Raw genomic sequence first — 19259 nt, 5'->3', positions numbered from 1 at the left:
TTGGATCTGCTTTTAAGAAAAATTAGTGTTTTCTATTGTTACACAAACTTGACCATCTCTTATTCTCCATTTAGTCTTGTGTAAATTTTAAAGGCTTTTTTTTTTTTTTTTGGTAGTGGTGATGGTGGTTTTTAAAGATTCGATGATGAAATTACATTAAGGCAATGTTTTCCTTATTAACTTTTTTGTTTGTTTGTTTGTTTGTTTTGTAGGTTTGTTACTGAGCCATTTGGAATCATGGGGTCCGAGAATCCAAGTCCACAAAACCCGAGTTGTAAGATCATGACCTTCCGTCCTACGATTGAGGAGTTTCAGGACTTTGGGAAATATGTGGCCTACATTGAATCCCAAGGAGCTCACAGAGCAGGACTTGCTAAGGTTAGCTAAGAGGCTTATGGGTTCTTTCCTCTTAGTTCTCTTCCTTCGAATTTAGGTCTTAGACTCTTTTATTTCTATTTTCTTTTAAAGGCCTTTCATTTATTTAATGTAAAATTTCTACTATGTTCAAAGCACTATACTAGACACATTGGAAGACTCATACAGTTTTGGTTTTTTTGATTAAGTAATTGGGGTTAAGTGACTTACACAGGGTAACACAGCAGTGTTTGGTAATCTAGAAATCTTGTCTCTTCTTCTGCCATCTCCTCCCATCCCCAAATAAAAACAGAAATTCCAAGAGTGTGAAGGTTAACATAACCTCAAGAGCCATCTTGTTCATTCAACTTCTTAATTTTATAAGTGAGACACTTTGAAATAGAGATTTGTCCCAGGTCATAGAAATAGTATCAGAGGTAAAAGTTAAACCCAGGTCCTCTGACCCCAGAGTTGTTCTCGGAGTTACTCCTTCTCCCTTCTCATATTTTAGTTGACCTCAACTTTGGGAGATAATAGTGGGATGTGACTACCTTTTTTCCTATTCCACCTGTTAGAAAGAATGGGGAACTATAGAGTGAAGTTTTCTTTAGATCACTCTTTGAGGAAATGTGGCCCTTCTCTTTTCCAAAGCCATGCACTCGTGCCCTTGTTTCTTTCCCTGTCTATCTTCTGAAAACTTGACGCTTTGATCATTGTCTGGCTCTTATATTTATTTTCTCCTTAGCTATGGGCTTTTTATCTACATTGTAGATAAGTACACTGTACATAAGTCTAGATTTCCCTCATACTATAAAAGGAAAAATAAAACAAAACTTTACTTGACGCGGCCATCCTTTCAAGCTTCCATCCTACATTTCTGCTACAGTTCACAGCTCAAGCATATGAAAAAAAGTAATCTATATATTTAAATGGACAGTATTGTTTACTTACCTACTTCACAAGAGTTGTTGAGGCTTATTAAGTTACATTATTTAAAAACTGTTCTTGGTCATTAAAAGGCCAGAAACATTAAAAAAAGAAAACATAATCTACATTGATTACTGTTGCTTATTTACTTTATGCTTTTTTCTTTGCCCTTTACATTTTATCTAATGATCCCACATTTGATGGAAATAGTTTTTTTCTGAGATTACTCTGTCTTTTAACTGCTTAATTCTTTGGAATTTAGTCTTAGTGGAAGGGAACTGTTAAGAGAACTTGATTGAATACCACATCCAGGAGATCAGGTGATATACTCCATTGTAGAGAGGAAAATTGCTCTTCCCTTCCATTCTCCCAGCTTCCTTGTCCTCTATTTGATTCTGGCCTTCAGGACAAATATGAACTCTCCATAGAATCATTTGACACTCTTTCTACAGAGTGCTTCTAACTTAATCTCTGCAGGCTCATTTTCTCTGATTCCCTTTCAAATGCTTCACATTCCAGTTTCATTAAACATTATGTTAGCTGTTGGTGGAGGATCTCATGTCTCCCTATCTGTCATTGATTTGCATTTTAGAGAAGTCAAGTGACATGCTGGGACATCTAGGTAGTGGTTGGGACTTTGATTCAGATTGATTTATTCCAAGTATAGCATCTTTTTTTTCTTCTTTTATATATTTTTTAAAGCTTTCCTATGATACTTAAAAAAAAAAAAAGCATTGCTATTAAATTCCAGTGCTTCCCTTGCATCCCAATAGAATCCTCATTTGTAACAAGTTCAGGCAAATACAACTTAGAAATATGTACCTGTCAATCTGTACTTCATTCGGTACCTATATTCATTCCACTATTTCTGCCAAGAGGTGAGAGGGATGCTTCCTCCTCAATCCTTATCTTATATCTCTTCCTGCCAGCCTTGCTTGGTGGCACACATGCACATAGAGGAGTGGAGATGCTCTTGTGTCCACTTGCTTTGCCTTTTTATTTGTCACTTGTGTGACTTTTGGTAAGTCATTGAACCTCTATGTGCTTCTAATCTCATTAGTAAAATAAGACTAGATAAACTTAAAAAGCCCTTTTAGATTTACATCCATTATCATGATTTATCATATTTTATTATGAAGACTTAAAAGTATATGATTAACAGCAAGAGAAGCAAAAATATAGTAGAATAAACACTACTCTTAGGGTCCTAAGGTCTGAAATCAAGTCCTGATTTTATGACTTCTCTTTGGGGCCTTGGATGATTAATTTTACTTCTCAGAGTCTTGTTTTCTTAGCTATATAAGGGAATAATGATAAATTACACTAGCTTATCTTTAAGTTGAGATGAGAAAAACACCTTGTAAATTAGTTCCACAGAAATGTATATTGTCATCAGTCTTTATCCTTGTCTTTTATGAGACCAGAATTCTGTGAGAAGAAAAGTGAAACCCACCTCTGCCCTTGTGAAACTTATTCCCTAATAGGGGAGGTAATAGCAACTTATACTTGTATATAGAGAATATACATAAGGAAGATACTGATAGGGAAGTGACCAGGGAAGATGACATTTGGGGTGAATTTTCACAAAAATTGCTGATTTCATGAAGGAAGAGGGCAGGAGGAAGCGCGTTCCACTCATGGGAAACAATCTGGTCAAGGTAGGGATGTGCAATGTCGTACATAAGGAACAGCTAGGAGGCAATTTGACTGGACTCAAGTGAGTGAAAGGGAATGATGAACAGACAGTCAGAATGGGGTGAGGATCTTTAGATGCCAAATATTTAATCCTAAATATTATAGCATTAAATATAATTCTCTCTCTCTCATTAAATAGGAGAGAGTGGCACAATCAGACTGAACTTAAGGGAAATCATTTTGGCAGTTGTGTGGAAGATGGAGTGAGAAAACTTGGGGAAAGAAGGCTGCTGGGTACTTATTAGAATAGTCAAAATAGGAAGTGGCAAGGCTCTAAACAAGGATTGTGGCTTTGAAAGGAGAGAGGGCAATTTATGGAAGAGATTTTAAGTTGGTAAAAATGAGAAGATTTGGTAAATGATTTGTTATGTGGGGTGAATGAACAGGCCACTATGGCAGCAAGATTGTAAATCTAAGTAACTGGAAAAATGATATGCTTTTAACTAAAATGGGAAGGTTCTGAAGAGAGCTGGCCTCTTGTGGGGTTGGGAGTGGAGTAAAGAAAAATGAGCTCCATTTTGTATGTGTTGACTTTGAGATGTGCCCAGGTCATTTAGTTTGCATTGTTTCTTTTGCATTTCCCTAGATGGCAGGTAGTCCAATACATGTTAACTATGTTAAAATATATGTTAAATCCAATATATGTATGTATAGTTATAGAAAGTTATCTTGCTGCACAAGAAAAATCAGATCAAGAAGGAAAAAAAACTAAGAAAGAAAACATAATGCAAGCAAACAACAACAGAAAGAGTGAAACTGCTGTGTTGTGGTCCACACATTTCCCATAGTTCTCTCCCTGGGTGGAGATGGTTCTCTTCGTCACTGAACAATAGGAACTGGTTTGCATCATCTCATTGTTGAAGAGAGCCACATCCATCAGAAATGATCATTAAATAGTCTTGTTGCCATGTATAATGATCTCTTGGTTCTGCTTATTTCATTTAGCATCAGTTCATGTAAGTCTCTCCAGGACTCTCTGAAATCATCCTGCTGTTTGTTTTTTACAGAACAGTAATATTCCATAATATTCATATACTTTATCCAGTCATTCTCCAACTGAGTAGATGGGCATCCACTCAGTTTCCAGTTCCTTGCCCCACTACAAAAAGGGCTGCCACAAACATTTTTGCACATGTAGGTCCCTTTCCCTCCTTTAAGGTTTATTTGGGATATAAGCCTAGTAGAAGCACTGTTGGATCAAAAGGTATGCACAGTTTGATAACTTTTTGAGCATAGTTCCAAATTGCTCTCCAGAATGGTTGGATCCATTCACAACTCCACCAACATGTGTGTCCCAGTTTTCTTACATCCCCTCCAACATTCGTCATTATCTTTTCCTGTCATCTTAGTCAATCTGACAGATGTGTAGTGGTACCTTAGAGTTGTCTTAATTTGCATTTCTTTGATCAATAGTGATTTAGAACACTTTTTCATATGACTAGAAATAGTTTCAATTTCTTCATCTGAAAATTGTCTCTTCATATCCTTTGACCATTTATCAGTTGGAAAATGGCTTGAATACTTAGAAATTTGAGTCAATTCTCTAAATATTTCAGAAATAAGACCCTTATCAGAACCTTTGAATGTAAAAATGTTTTCCCAGTTTACTGCTTCCCTTCTAATCTTGTCTGCACTAGTTTTGTTTGTACAAAAACCTTATAACTTAATATAATCAAAATTATCTATTTTGTGATCAATAATGAACTCTAGTTCTTCTTTGGTCACAAATTCCTTCCTCCTCCACAGATATGAGAGTTAAACTATTCTATTTTCTTCTAATTTGTTTGTAATATCATTCTTTAATTCTAGATCATAAACCCATTTCGACCTTATCTTGGTACACTATGTTATGTGTGGTTCAATACCTAGTTTCTGTCATACTAGTTTCCAATTTTTCCAGCAGTCAAATAGTGAGTTCTTATCCCAAAAGCTGGGGGTCTTTGGGTTTGTCAAACACTAGATTACTATAGTCACTGACTATTTTGTCCTGTGAACCTAACCCATTCCACTGATCAATTGCTCTATTTCTTAGCTAGTACCCAATGGTTTTGATGACCACTGCTTTATTTAATTTTAGGTCTGACACAGCTAGGCCACCATGAGTGTGCTTTTTCAAAGAATTTTTAGTGTAAGTGAAAAAGTTTTGACTTTTTTCCACTTCTGAATCTGAAACTTAAAACTATTTAAAATCTTATAGTATAGGCTCCTGTATGTACCTTCTTCATGTTTTCCCAGGGATTTTCATTGAGGAATCAGAGAAAAGTGGCTTTCTTGCTCCTATCCCAAAGAAGGAAGTTCATATTTTTATTTTATGGGAAGACTTCTCAAACTTTGTCATGTGACTTATTTTTGTTGATAACATCATCAGAACCCTGAATTTGGAGTCAGAGAACTTGGGTTTTGGTTTCAAAAACTGGCTGTTTCTGGGTGATCACAATCATTTTAGTGAACAAATCACTTCTCTTCACTTACAAAGTGAGTGGATTGGAGTAGATGATTGATAATGCCAAATACCTAGATCTATGAGGAGTTTACAGAATTTTATTCAGAATGTTGTATTTACTAATTTCTGTTGTACTGTTTTAGTTTTTCCTCGTCTTTTAACAACATGAAATGCACTTAAGGGATTCTCTGAAAGTAACGAAAAAGCAATATAGGCTATTGTCTAGAGCATGGGATTTGGAGTCAGAGGAGTTGAGCTTAAATTCAGCCTGACATTTGCTCCTTGTGTGACTGGGCAAGTCATTTAATCTCCTTCAGGTTTAGTTTTCTCATCTGAAAAATATTCTCTTATTTTTCAGATGAGAAAAGGAGAATTGGACTAGATGACCTGATCCTAAAATGTTGTCTATAGAGCAGCAGCTTTGAACAGTCAGCAATTCTAGTTCAGTTTTTGAGTCTTAGGTACATGACAGTATTGAGAAATGGCAGGCTCTTTGTAATTTCAAGCAGTTGTGATAATGATATAATATGTGCATCTATAATGCTTTCATATTTACTAGATTATAAGCTTCTTGAGGACCAAGAAAATATCTTAATTCATCTTTGCTTTTTTCCCTTGGCATATGACAAAAGGGGTCTGCACATATTGCTTGTTGTATAGTAAATTTGAGTACTTTTAAGTAAACCTGTTATCATTGGCAGTACTTTTCTAGTTCCCTGGAGAGTGGTTTTTCCTTTTTCTTCTAGTTTCTGAAGCTGGAATAAATTATTGTCTAACATGAGACACACTGACTTTTTTTTAAGCATTGTTTTCAGTGCTAAATATTGGGTATTCAAAGCCTTTCATAACTAAGCCCTCTCCTACTTTTCCAGTCTTTTAAAACCTTACATGTACTCTTTGTTCTGCTGCTGCTGGCCTCTTGGCTGTTTCATGAATAAGATACTTTATTTCCTGACTCAGGGCAATTTCTTCACCTGTCCTTCCTTGGATGTTCTTCCTCATCTGACTTCCTTCAAGTTCCAGCTAAAATCCTATTTATTTTATTTTATTTTTGAACAGGAAACCTTTCCCAGCCCCTCTGTTAAGTTATTTCCTATTTATTCTTGTTAAGCACTTTTCAGGGTGCTCACAAACTTGTCATATTTACCTTCCATCCAACTCTTTATCTGTGGCTCCAAGAAGTTAGAGCATGTGCAGTGGCCACACCCTGGTAAAACAGGCTAAACCAGGTTGAAAGTAACTGACAGGCCTGTCAGTGAGTTAGGGGGAATATCTATTCCAGGCATGTGAAATCTTTTCCCACTGAAATGGGTGGAGAACAGTGACCCTGAAAATGTCTGAAGCAAGCTTTGTGGAGTGCTTAGAACTTGGTTAGATAACAACGACATCACTGCATCCTGGGCCATCACCACTCGTCTAGAGTTTTGTCCTGCAGCTGGACTCTGGGAGAGAGTGAGAAATTTGATGCCGCTGCAAAACTTCAGTGCAACTCTGACTTAACTTATATTAGTTCAAGTACAAGACAGCACATCACCTTCAAAATGAAAGACAAATGGCAGATTTATTCCATTTTTGGCTTGTTTGTATGTAACTGTACTTTATCATTCCCATTAGACTGAGCTCCTTGAGAACAATGATTGACTTTTACTTCCTTTTGTATCCCTAGCACTTAGCATGATGACTAGTACATAGTAGACACCTGCAGTTTATTAGTTGGTTTTCAGATGTAAAGAAAATGATGATCACTTACTCTTCTGTTTAAGGTAACATGATCATTTCGCACATTTTATTTGGATTTGTTTTGATTTTCTTTTGCCTCTTTTAGGTGATCCCACCCAAGGAGTGGAAACCTAGGAAAACTTATGATGACATTGATGACATGGTGATTCCAGCTCCTATTCAGCAGGTGGTGACAGGACAATCTGGTTTATTTACCCAGTATAACATACAGAAGAAACCCATGACAGTAGGAGATTATCGGCGGTTAGCCAACAGTGAAAAGTACGTTAACCAACCCAGAGATTATTTATTATGAGCATTTCTCTTTTCATGGGGTAGCAAGGAAATTGTGAGGGTAATTAACTAGTTGTGTGTTCATTAATTGAACCTGAATCTCCACATTTTAGGGTTGGATGGGATGGGTTCAAATCCCATTTGTGACTTACTATCTGCTTCAGTATGGGTTGGTGTTGGGCCAAAAAAAAAAAAGCCAAAATCATTTTCTTGTAGAACTTGTGCTCTGCTGATATAATCTTTGAGAAAGGAGAGAGCATTTCCAACATAATGAGATGACAGTAATGGCAATGATTGAATCATAAGAAAAGTAGGGACATTTGAATTCATATATTATTTTTCATTTCTCTGACCAAGGTTCAATATGTACAATTACTTTGGTCTTCTTCATGACAAGACTGAACAAAACCATTCTGTAGTCAGATATTTGAAAGTGTATCATATAGAAAGAGCAAATGTAATGTAGCTACAAAGGGCAGAGCATAGCTCGAACTTTCTAATAATTAGAGCTAGCTATCAAGGTTACTTTGAATAATAGAATGGACTTCTTTGAAAAATAATGAGCTCTCCCTCACTGGAAATGTTTAAGGAGAAGCTTAGTGATCACTCATCTGTGATGTTGTACAGGTCATTCTGATACTGTTGCGAGGTTTGCCTAGGTCATGGGATCATAGGGTTTAGGTTTGGAAAAGGCTCACTGAAATCATCTAGTCCAACCCCTCAAAGTACTGATGAGCAAGCAGAGTTGTCAAGAGATTTGAGTGATGTCTCAGGGGTTACACTGAGACTAAATAAGTTCAGGATATGAACTCAGGATCTGTAATTCAGATCCCAGGGTTTTTGCTTCTATACCATGAAGGTTCAGTGATATAAGACCCAATGGCATATTCTATCCGAGAATGTGTTGACAGTGGTCTGAGCTTGCCCTCATCTGTCTGCTTTGCAAACATGAGAGTCCTCTGATAGGACATGATGGTAACTTTGTCAGGGAGAATTGAGGATGTGGAGAAGTAAATTTCAAATTTAGCTTATGGATTCCTAAAGAGTGTATGTGGGAATTAAGGTTATAGGTGGATGAGACACTTTGAGGCTTGATGATTCTTTTATTGGCTTTATTTCATTAGGTATTGTACTCCTCGACACCAAGACTTTGAAGATCTGGAGCGTAAATACTGGAAGAACCTGACTTTTGTATCTCCAATTTATGGAGCTGATATCAGTGGTTCTTTATATGATGCTGTAAGTGTTTTATATAAATCATTTACAATGTCTTGAGCTACTGCATAGATATATTTTGTTTTAAGTTAGGTTTCCACCTGGTTAGTTATAAATTATTGGTTTATGTCCAGATTATACCACTCAGTAGCTTCTTTTTCTCCTTCCCCATTCTGAGAGAGAGTGCTCATTTTTATGATCTCTCCATTGCCTTTACCTGCTTTAAAAAGAAAAAAAAAACCCAAAAAAGAAAGAAAACCCAGTTAACAAGTATTTATTCTGTACTTCCATTCAATCACCTCTCTGTCAATTGGTGAGGCAGTGTGTCTCTGAGGTTCTTTGGAATAGTGTTTGGTCACTTGATCGGTAAACATTTTTTAGGCACCTACCATGTTCCAGGCACTGTGTTAAGCACTGGAAATAAGATATGAAAAGACAAACCCTGCTTTCAAGGAAGTTAGTCTAACATGGGAGACAATATAGCAAAGGAAGCTGAAGGGGATAGGAGGGAGAGGGTACTGACTGGCAGGGGGACTGGACAGGAAATAACCTGGGTCCTGTCCTTAAATGGTGATTCTGGGAGAGTTCTTCTCTATTCACCCTCTCCATTCAGAAAGAAGGGGCTTCCTGAGGAAGATGGTATTGATGAAGGAAGGGTCTGTCCTAATGCTGAGCTGATCTTGCAGAATGAAGAAGTTCTAGGGCAAGAGGAGCTCCAGAACAGTGCAGTCAGCTGGGAAATGGGGGGAGAAATGCAATAAACATTCATTAAATGCATTAAATAACTCTGAAGGGGGGGGAAGTTAGGGCAGATAATCTTTTTTTTTTTTTTAATTTAATAGCCTTTTATTTACAGGATATATGTATGGGTAACTTTACAGCATTAACAATTGCCAAACCTCTTGTTCCAATTTTTCACCTCTTACCCCCCCCACCCCTCCCCTAGATGGCAGGATGACCAGTAGATGTTAAATACATTAAAATATAAATTAGATACACAATAAGTATACATGACCAAAACGTTATTTTGCTGTACAAAAAGAATCAGACTCTGAAATATTGTACAATTATCTTGTGAAGGAAATCAAAAATGCATGTGGGCATAAATATAGGGATTGGAAATTCAATGTAATGGTTTTTAGTCATCTCCCAGAGTTCTTTTTCTGGGCATAGCTGGTTCAGTTCATTACTGCTCCATTGGAAATGATTTGGTTGATCTCATTGCTGAGGATGGCCTGGTCCATCAGAACTGGTCATCATATAGTATTGTTGTTGAAGTATATAATGATCTCCTGGTCCTGCTCATTTCACTCAGCATCAGTTCGTGTAAGTCTCTCCAGGTAGGGCAGATAATCTTGAACAATAGTATTCCATCACAATCATATACCACAATTTTTTTAGCCATTCCCCAATTGATAGACATTCCTTCAATTTCCAATTCTTTGCTACCACAGAAAGAATTTCTATAAATACTTTTGTACAGATATGATCCTTTTCCTTTTTCTTTGATCTCTTTGGGATATAGATCTAATAATGGTGTTTCTGGGTCAAAGGATTTACCCATTTTCAAATTGATTTCTAGAACGGTTGGACCAATTCTCAGTTTTACTGACAACTGTGCATTAAGTGTTCCTATTTTTCCACATACTCTTCAGCATTTGTCATTTTTCTTTTTTCTGGCTTTTCATACACATTTTGCTTTGCTTTATAGGTACTCCATTTATTTTTATTAGAGAAGTATTCAAGTCCACAATTAAACATCTTTTTGTAATATTTGAGTTGTGGAGAATGTTGTAGTTGTTCATTTATTTCAGTTGTATCCAACTCATTTGTGATCCCATTTGGGGTTTTCTTGACAAAGATACTAGTTAGAGTGGTTTGCCATTTCCTTCTCTAGCTCATTTTACAGATGAGGAAACTGACAGGATGAAGTGATTTGCTCAGTGTCACCCAACTAGTAAGTATCTGAAGTCAGATTTGAACTTGGGAAGATAAGTTTTCTGACTTTGGTCCTGGCCCTCTATCCATTGTATACCTAGCTGCATTGTAAAGTACATAAGCTATAATAATAATAATAAATTGAATTTATATAGTTGTGGTTTGCAAAGTATTTTACAAGATCTCATTTGTTCCTGTGAGATAGAGAGTGCAAATCTAATCATCACTATTTTACAGATGAGAAACTTGCTAAAAAAGAAGGGAAGAGCCAAACAGTAATTACACAAGGAACTTGAGTTCTCGTAGTTCACTTCTGTAACTGTGGCCACTAGTTTGAATAAATCACTTTTTCTCTGGTTCTCAATTCCTTCAGAAAAGGAAGACTTGAAAATAGTTGATCTCTTAAATGATAAAATTTGTGATTATTTTCTCACCAATCCAAAATTGAAGCTTGCCATGAATATAATATCATTTTTCAATAATGATAAATAATAAATGGTTATTATAAGCTAATTCAATTAATTAGCTAAATTAAATTAATAAAAGTAATAATGGATGTGTTATGCTTATTTTCCAAGCACTTTGTTCTCACTGATGCTTGGCAAAAGTCTAGAAGTCTGAAGATGGGGGTTTGGAAACTTCACGGTTTTCCTAGGTCCTTTTCTGAAAAGAGTCTAAACTATTTAGATACACATGTATCTATCAGGAGCATAGAGGGAAATGAACTTTTGATCTCCTGGTTATTAGCATTTGAGAATTACGTTTAAAGTCACTTTACATTTAAAGTCAATTTTTTCCCCAAATTTTCAGCTCAACTAATATTAATTTAAGAAATGTCTCCTGAGTACATAGCATATACAAAGTTGAGGTAAGGTTCCTTCTTAAAGCTCACAATAAGCTTTTTAGAAGGCAGAAATGAATGTAAATGTTGGTGACCTGTGGAACATTGCATAGAGAATATTCTGAACTCTAGGCTGTAGTGAGTAAGAGACCCTTTCTCTTTGTGATAGCTGTATGCTTTCCTTATCTGTGAAGGTTTGTACATCCCAGGACTAAACTAGGTCTTTTTGTTTATGTTGGATTTCCAACCATTCTGAAGCCATTCTTCTATTTTGACAGCTAAAATCAGATTATATTATTAAATAGAGTGCTCTTATATACTTACATAAAATGTACAGAGTAAACACTTGGAGTAGGAGTAGTTGTTTATATTGAGTTGTGAAAAGGAACAGGTTTTGTGTGTTTAAAATATGTTTATAAAAAATTTAAGAAAGGATACCAAATTCTTATCCATAGCTTGGCCTAAATTTATTACAGAAGTATAGACAAGTATAGATAAGTTGATTGTCAGGTGAACTCAAAGGGAAATTCTCATTATCCAAAAGAATCCTCTGGGATATAGTGGCATTCAAGGTGAGCTTTCATACAGAAGTTCATAACTTATTCATTGATCTTATTTTTTAAAGTATTTGATAATTGTTTTTCAGGATATCCTGTGTATTTTATTTTATATATTTAAAAAACATAATGGTGAAGATGGGGGTTGTCCAGGTGTGGCTAGCCTTCTAAAAGGCACCATGACACAGAAGATGCTTAAAAGGTATGCAGGTTTTAAGACAGCATGAGCAAAGGAGTGAAAGGCATGGAAGATTCAGGGGATGTTTGGGGGTACAGAGATTTGTCCCATTTGGAGCATGGAGTATAGGAAGTAGAATAATAGGAGATGAGGTTGGAAGGAGGGGAGAAAAGGACTTGTGAAATGTTTTGAAATAGTGAACCATTAAATTTTCTTTGGCCAAGACATTCTACAAGATTTATGCAGAAGATTGTGTGGGGTGGTATGGAAGGGAGATTGAGGCGTCAAAGAGTTTTCAGCATTCACCCTTACAAAACATTGTGTTCCATATTTTTCTCCCTTCCTCCCTTAGACAGCAAGTATCCAGTATAGCTTAAATATGTGCAGTTCTATACATATTTCCACAATTTTCATGCTGCACAAAAAACTCAGATCAAAAGGGGGGAAAATGAGAAAAAATCAAACAACAACAAAATGGATGAAAATACTATGTTGTGATCCACATTCAGTTCCCATAGATCTCTCTCTGGATGCAGATGGCTCTCTCAAGTCTATTGGAATTGGCCTGAATCACGTCCATCACAGTTGTTCATCACATAATCTTGTTGTTGCTGTGTACAATATTCTCTTGGTTCTGCTCACTTCACTTAGCATCAGTTCATGTAAGTCTGATCTGAGTCTGAATGAAGTTCTGAAATCATCCTGCTGATCGTTTCTAACAAAACAGTAACATTTCATAATATTCATATACTGCAACTTATTCAGCCATTCCCCAACTGCTGGACATTCACTCAGTTTCCAATTTCTTGCCACTACAAAAATGGCTGCTACAAACATTTTTGCACATGTGAATCCTTTTCCCTTTTTTATGATCTCTTTGGGATATAGACAGATCCAATAGAAACATTGTTGGATCAAAGAGTATGCATAGTTTGATAGCCCTTTGGACATAGTTCCAAATTGTTCTTCAGAATGGTTGGATCAGTTCATAACCCCACCAACAATGTATTAATGTCCCAGTTTTCCCACATCCTTTCCAATATTTATCTTTATCTTTGTCTGTCATCTTAGCCAATTTGAGAGGTGTGAATTGGTAAGAGCCTTTGAAGTGAAACTTAGGGGGTGGAATATTGAGTCATTCTGTTTTTCCATATCATAGTATTTCCATATCATAGTATTTCTGTAAAATAGAGATCCTGGCTAATGTCTGCAATGCAAGAATGGCATGGGAGTGTCAGATAAGATTGAATGCTGAATAAGAACTTTGGAACAAAGGTATTTTCTTGATTCGGCCTTACCAGAATGCCATAGTTAACATCTCCTCTCCTCTCCCTACTCCCCTCCCCTTTGCCTTTTTCCCCCCCAGAATATCTTTTATTTTGTAAGAAATTAGTGCGCTTTATTCCTTTAGGAAAACTGTGTCTTTTGTTATTAGTTAAGGGTTATCATACATTAGTACCTTTCATGCATTTTATGGTTCTGTCTTGTTTTTTCTCACAAAAACATTTCATTTTCTGTTACTTTGACTTTATACTACTAACTCTTTTATGCCTGGAAATCTATCTTCCTTTAAAACATAACATAGGCACCACCTGCTTTATGAAAGCTCTCCTGATCTCCCCCACTCCTAGTATTTTCCCTTTCAAACTACCTTGTCTTTAATTACTTTGCATATACTTGTATTTGTTAACTTTTTGTTGTATCTGTACATATGTACTGTACAAGTACAATATGTACTTGTTGACTCTCCCTTTAGAATATAAGCTCATTTTAAGTAGAGATTGTTTCATGTTTTGTACTTATTCCTAGTGTGTCTGTCACAATGCCTTGCACCTAGAACGCACTTAATAAATTTTTCTTGTTACTGACATTTCTGTCTAGATGTACTTGGTCAAGTATAGCATGTCCAAAACAAAATCCCCTCCATTCTTCAAACTTCTCTGTCTGTGGAATGTATAATTCTGTTTTCTAGTTAACTGGGTTTGCAACATCAGAGTCATCCTTGGAACTTCTTGCTCCCAAGTTATACCAGTTTTATTTTCATGACTTGTCTTCCTCCATCTGTCTGCTTCTCCACTCATGATCATTAATTACTCTGATTCAGGTCCTCATCACCTTTTGCCTAGAGTATTACAATAATTTTCCAATTGGTTTTCATGCACTAATGCATTCTTTTTTTTTTTTTTTTTTTTTAACATTTTTATTTAAAGCTTTGAGTTCCACATTCTGTCTTTATCTCCTTCCTTTTGCTCCTCTGCTCCTTGAGCAATCAAATATAGGTTATATATATATGCAATTATACAAAATATTTCCAAATTAGTCATTTTATATAAAAAAAATTAGAATAAAAGAATGAAAGAAAGAAAATGAAAAATGTCATACTTCGGTCTGTATATTAATCAATTCTTTTGCGAAGGCAGATAATATGTTTCATCATTAGCCCTTGGGATTTTCCTGGATCATTGTATTGCTGAGAATAGCTAAGTCATTCACAGTTCTTTATCCTACCTACATTGTTACTGTCATTGTGTATATATTTCTCTTGGTTCTTTTCTCTTTACTTTGCATCAGTTCATGTAAGTCTTTCCAGGTTTTTCTGAAAGCATCCTACTTGTTATTTCTTATAATATTCTAACATTATTATATATATCACATCTTGTTTAGCCATTGATGGGCATTCCCTTGATTTCCAGTTCTAAACACTCCAAAAAAAGCTGCTATAAATATCTTCTGTAGTGTCCTTTTTCCTTTTGTTGGATGTCTTTGCAATATAGTCTGAGCAGTGATAATGCTGGATGACAGTTTTATAACCCTTTGGGCATAGTTCTTCCAAACTGCTTTCCAGAATGGTTGGAATAATTCCCATCTCTACAAGAATTCATCAATCCATTCTTGATAGAGTTGCTCAATTAATCTTCTAAGGCAGTGTTCTAGAAGCTTCAGTGCACTTCCTATTTGTTGTTATTGTTCAGTGGTTTTTCAGTCAGGTGTTTATTTAAAATTTTCTTGGCAGAGATACTGGGGTGGTTTGCCATTTTACAGATGAGGAAACTGAGGTAAACAGGGTGAAGTGACTTATTCAGGGTCACCCAGCTAGTAAGTGTCTGAGGCCAGATCTGAACTCAAGATGAGGAGTCTTCATGACTATGGGCCAGGTACTCTGTCCACTTCACCTTTTAACTAAGAGCCCACTGTGTCAGTAGCTGCCTTGCTCCCTGTTATTTCTAAGATAAAATGCATGCTCCTCACCATGGCTTCTAAAGCCTGACTTTCAAGGCTTCAAGTTCACTCTGCTTCCTTTCTCACATATACATCTTGTTCTTACCAAGTGAAACCACTTCACTGTTCTTTGAGTTGAGAATCCCCCTTCTCTCTCTACTCCACTCCAGTTTCACAAGCATCTCCCATGCTTGGAATTCATTCTCTCTTCATCTCTGCCTTCTGGAATCCTTGGCTGCTTTAAGGGCTGTCTGATCTTAGCTGTCATCTCTTGCAGAATCTCTTTACTGCTCTCCCTCTTTCCTTGAATTCTCTCATCTTTGCTTATGTAGTGTATAAGTATTACATGGAGGTTGTGTGATTATGGGGGTTCTGCTTGGTGTTGAAACAAGTTAGCAAGGATTGATAAAGTACTTACTATGCACCAGCCCTGGATTGTACTAAGCTGGGGGATGCATATGGATAGAAAGAAAGGCATTCTCTGCTCTTAGGGAGTTGAAATTTTAGTGGGAAAAAAGGAGACCGTGGGAGAAGATACCTGCTCAAAGACCAAAGGATCTACAGGGCAGCCCTTAGAAGGAATGAAAGTGTGGCTGGCATGGGCAGAACTAGCCAGGCTGAGGAAGGATTGAGGAGTCTGTTGTATCTCGAGTGAAGAGGCTGCTATGGAGAAGATCTGAATAGTAAGAATTCAGCAAGACCTTCATGAAGCTCTCTATCTCAGGCAACTCCCAAGATTTATCCACTAAGTCACAGGATTTCCTGGGGAGGGAGTTGACAGTTATAGGTTCTAAATGTTGTGTAGCTATGTGTACCCTTATTAGAATACAAGCTCCATACTACTGTTTATTTTGATCTTTTTTATCCCCAGGACTTAGCACATTGCTATGCACATAGTAGGTACTTTAAAAATACTTGACATGACTACATATGATGATAAAGTAGATGAGATTGATAGGCTCCTGTATTAGATTGGCCATTTCCTTCTATTGCCTTTTCTCTTCCATAATTTCTCTTCCATAATGTCATTGTACCTAGCACTTTTTAATCCATAAGTTAGATGTGTGGGCCATGTAACATCTGAGAGACTAAATGATAGATGTTATAAAGGTAAAATCATCAAGATTTCTTAACTGAACATAACTAAAAGTCAAAGGGAATGATTTTGATTGTTTGCCCATTCTTTAGGATGTGGAAGAGTGGAATATTGGGAATTTGAACACCCTTTTGGACATGGTGGAACACGAATGTGGGATTATCATAGAAGGTGTGAACACTCCCTATCTGTACTTTGGGATGTGGAAAACCACCTTTGCTTGGCACACAGAAGACATGGATCTCTACAGTATCAATTACCTGCACTTTGGGGAGCCCAAATCATGGTAAGTAATTGAATCTTGTATTAGTCCAGGACCTACTACTGTTCCCAACTTCAAGAAGAATTCTGTGATTGGTAAATAAGAAGAGTAAAATTGACTAGTGTGTTTGTGTCTAATTGAGTCAGCCAGGGTGGAGAGGAGTGCTAAGAGTGCATTCCCATTGATGGAGAAAAAGGAGATGGGAAATGGCTGCTTGCCCTACTCCTCTCCTTGATGTACATCCCCAGGCCTTCTCTTTCAGGTACTTGGCATTGTGCTGAGCATTTTACTGATGTTACCTCATATGATTCTCACAACAAACCTGGAAGGAAGGTGTCATTATTATCTTTATTTTAGAGTTGAGGAAAAGAGGCAGGTGTAGGTTAGATTACTTACCCAGGCTCATATCTAGAAAGTCTCTGAAATCTTACTGATTTGAGGGGCAGCTAGGTGGCTAGTGAATCGGCCCAGAAGTCAGGAGGACCTGAGTTCAGATCTGGTCTCAGACCCATAACACTTCCTAGCTGTGTGACCCTTAGCAAGTCACTTAACCCCAAATGCCTGGGGGGGGGGGGGAATCTTAATTGATTATGAGGCTCATTATTCCACTTGCTGCCCTACCTATGTGTTTCCAGTTGGCATGTTAGTACTATTGCAATCATGATAAACCCTATCTTGCCCACAATTTCAATGTGGAAAATCTAGCATGTCAGACAGTGTTCTTTTGAATCTGGCATCATTCTGCATTTCTAGCTTTTGACACCAAAATCATTGAATGTCATCTGTGGCAGTTTCATCCATTATTGCTAGCGTAGACCACACATTGATGAATGAAAAAGCATATTATTAACAATAATAATATGTTATTATTAAGCTTGCTCTATACCCAAGCATTGGAGATACAGATACAAAAGGTAGAAAATCCTTTTTAAGGAACTTATGGATAATACAGATATGGCACTTGTGGCCAGGGAGAATGATTTGGGCCTAAGGAGACACAGGAGAAATGGTAAGAAGAATCAAGTGGCTTTGATTGGTGCTTTCTCCATAAGCAGTGGTACTCCTGATTTGTTTACATTTCCTAAACACCTGGGCAGGTAGCTGAGGTTGACTTAGAGATGATAAACTTCAAGATGGGAATCTGATGGTGCAGTAACCCAGTGGAGAGTGATAGAATGGTCCCATCTGGGAATGAGAACGTACATATTTGGAGAATCTGCTTACGGACCCTTTTCTACTATGCAGCCATCCCTTCAAACCTCACAGAAATGCATCTGCATTCAGGTGTTTTTGAAACTAGCCTCTAAATGACCTGTCTTTTCCCCTTACCCTGCCCCTTATTTCTGTACTTTCATTGCCTTACTTTTACCCCTAAGTACTGACACTTACCCTTCTTTTGTATTAGTCTTCCTTTTTTTTCATCTCCCTTCTGTCAGTTTTCCTTCCTTTGTGTGCCCAGTTCTGTGACCTTTATGGGCATTTATTTTCTCCGCACTACTCCCTCTTGTAAGATGATTAGATGTCAGTTAACAGGGTCTTTACAACCTGTAACCCAGATCTTCCCAAGAGAATATTAAAGGGTACAGATGATGTTGGGTTTGGTGAAATACTAATTAGCTGTGTCATTTATTGAACTTAAGTTGTTGGCAAGTGGGTTAATGCACAAAACACATAAAACATAAGGAGGAAATTATCTTCCTTGCTCTTTTATCTCTGTTTTAAGACTGTCATCTCTTCTGCAATCATCGAGGCATCATTTCAGGAATATGATTATCCCAGAAGTTTCTGTTCTCCTTACTTTCATCGACTATATATAGACAGCTTGGGAAAGAGACATTGGCTATTGGGATCTTGACACTATGTACTGCTTTCTTTGTCCCACAACTCGGCTGATCTGCCTTCTGGATTGTATAGTATCAGCATCCTGGGTGGGGGAGTTTGGTGGCCAGGTTAGAGTGACTGAGTTTGAGCATTAGTCTGAACATGAAACAACTGTACAAAGAATGCTGCCTTGTCAGATAGGTAGACACACATTTTTGATGCTTGTTCTTTATCTGGTTTTATAATATTGAAGAAGCTTTATGCCTTCTTGTTGTCCTTCCTATGAAATGGAGGAATATTTATATAACACTTCAAAATCGTTAGGAGAAAAGTGCCATGAAGCTAATGTTATATCATTGATTTTGCAGATCCTCATGGAAAAGAACAGTGGTAGTGTGTTAATGGAAAACAAGGTGGATTCTGGTGTTGGTCCCAATACCAGCCTGATGTGTGACTTGGGAACTTAGTTCCCTCTTATAAATTTCAAGAGGTTTAAACAAAATCATGATGGCATTATATACTCATTTGCATGGTGTAGATGTTCATCTAAGTTCATCAGATATTTTCCCCACAACACTTGCACTAGGGAAGTGAGTGTAGATATTACTATACTTATTTTACATGGGAGGGACTGAGAATGGGGGGAGAGGGAGGAAAGGAAAAGGGAGGAGACTGGTGAGGGAAGGGTGGAAGGGCACAC

At 37.0% G+C, this 19259-nt stretch overlaps 1 protein-coding gene across 3 annotated transcripts in view; it reads left to right on the top strand.

The window, feature by feature from the left end:
• Positions 1 to 19259, top strand: part of KDM4B (lysine demethylase 4B) — a 264403-nt gene that overhangs the window by 48446 nt on the left and 196698 nt on the right. For all 3 annotated transcript variants that reach the window (XM_031947800.1, XM_031947802.1, XM_031947801.1), the window contains exons 2-5: positions 213 to 378; positions 7245 to 7420; positions 8557 to 8671; positions 16569 to 16762. In XM_031947800.1, coding sequence (XP_031803660.1) covers positions 238 to 378; positions 7245 to 7420; positions 8557 to 8671; positions 16569 to 16762 — 626 coding nt within the window. In that variant the 5' untranslated portion in view covers positions 213 to 237. The remainder of the gene's footprint in view (positions 1 to 212; positions 379 to 7244; positions 7421 to 8556; positions 8672 to 16568; positions 16763 to 19259) is intronic.

The sequence above is a fragment of the Sarcophilus harrisii genome, chromosome 1, assembly GCF_902635505.1.
Source record: "Sarcophilus harrisii chromosome 1, mSarHar1.11, whole genome shotgun sequence".
Taxonomy (NCBI): Eukaryota; Metazoa; Chordata; class Mammalia; order Dasyuromorphia; family Dasyuridae; genus Sarcophilus; species Sarcophilus harrisii.
This window is presented reverse-complemented; position numbering and strand designations above follow the sequence as displayed.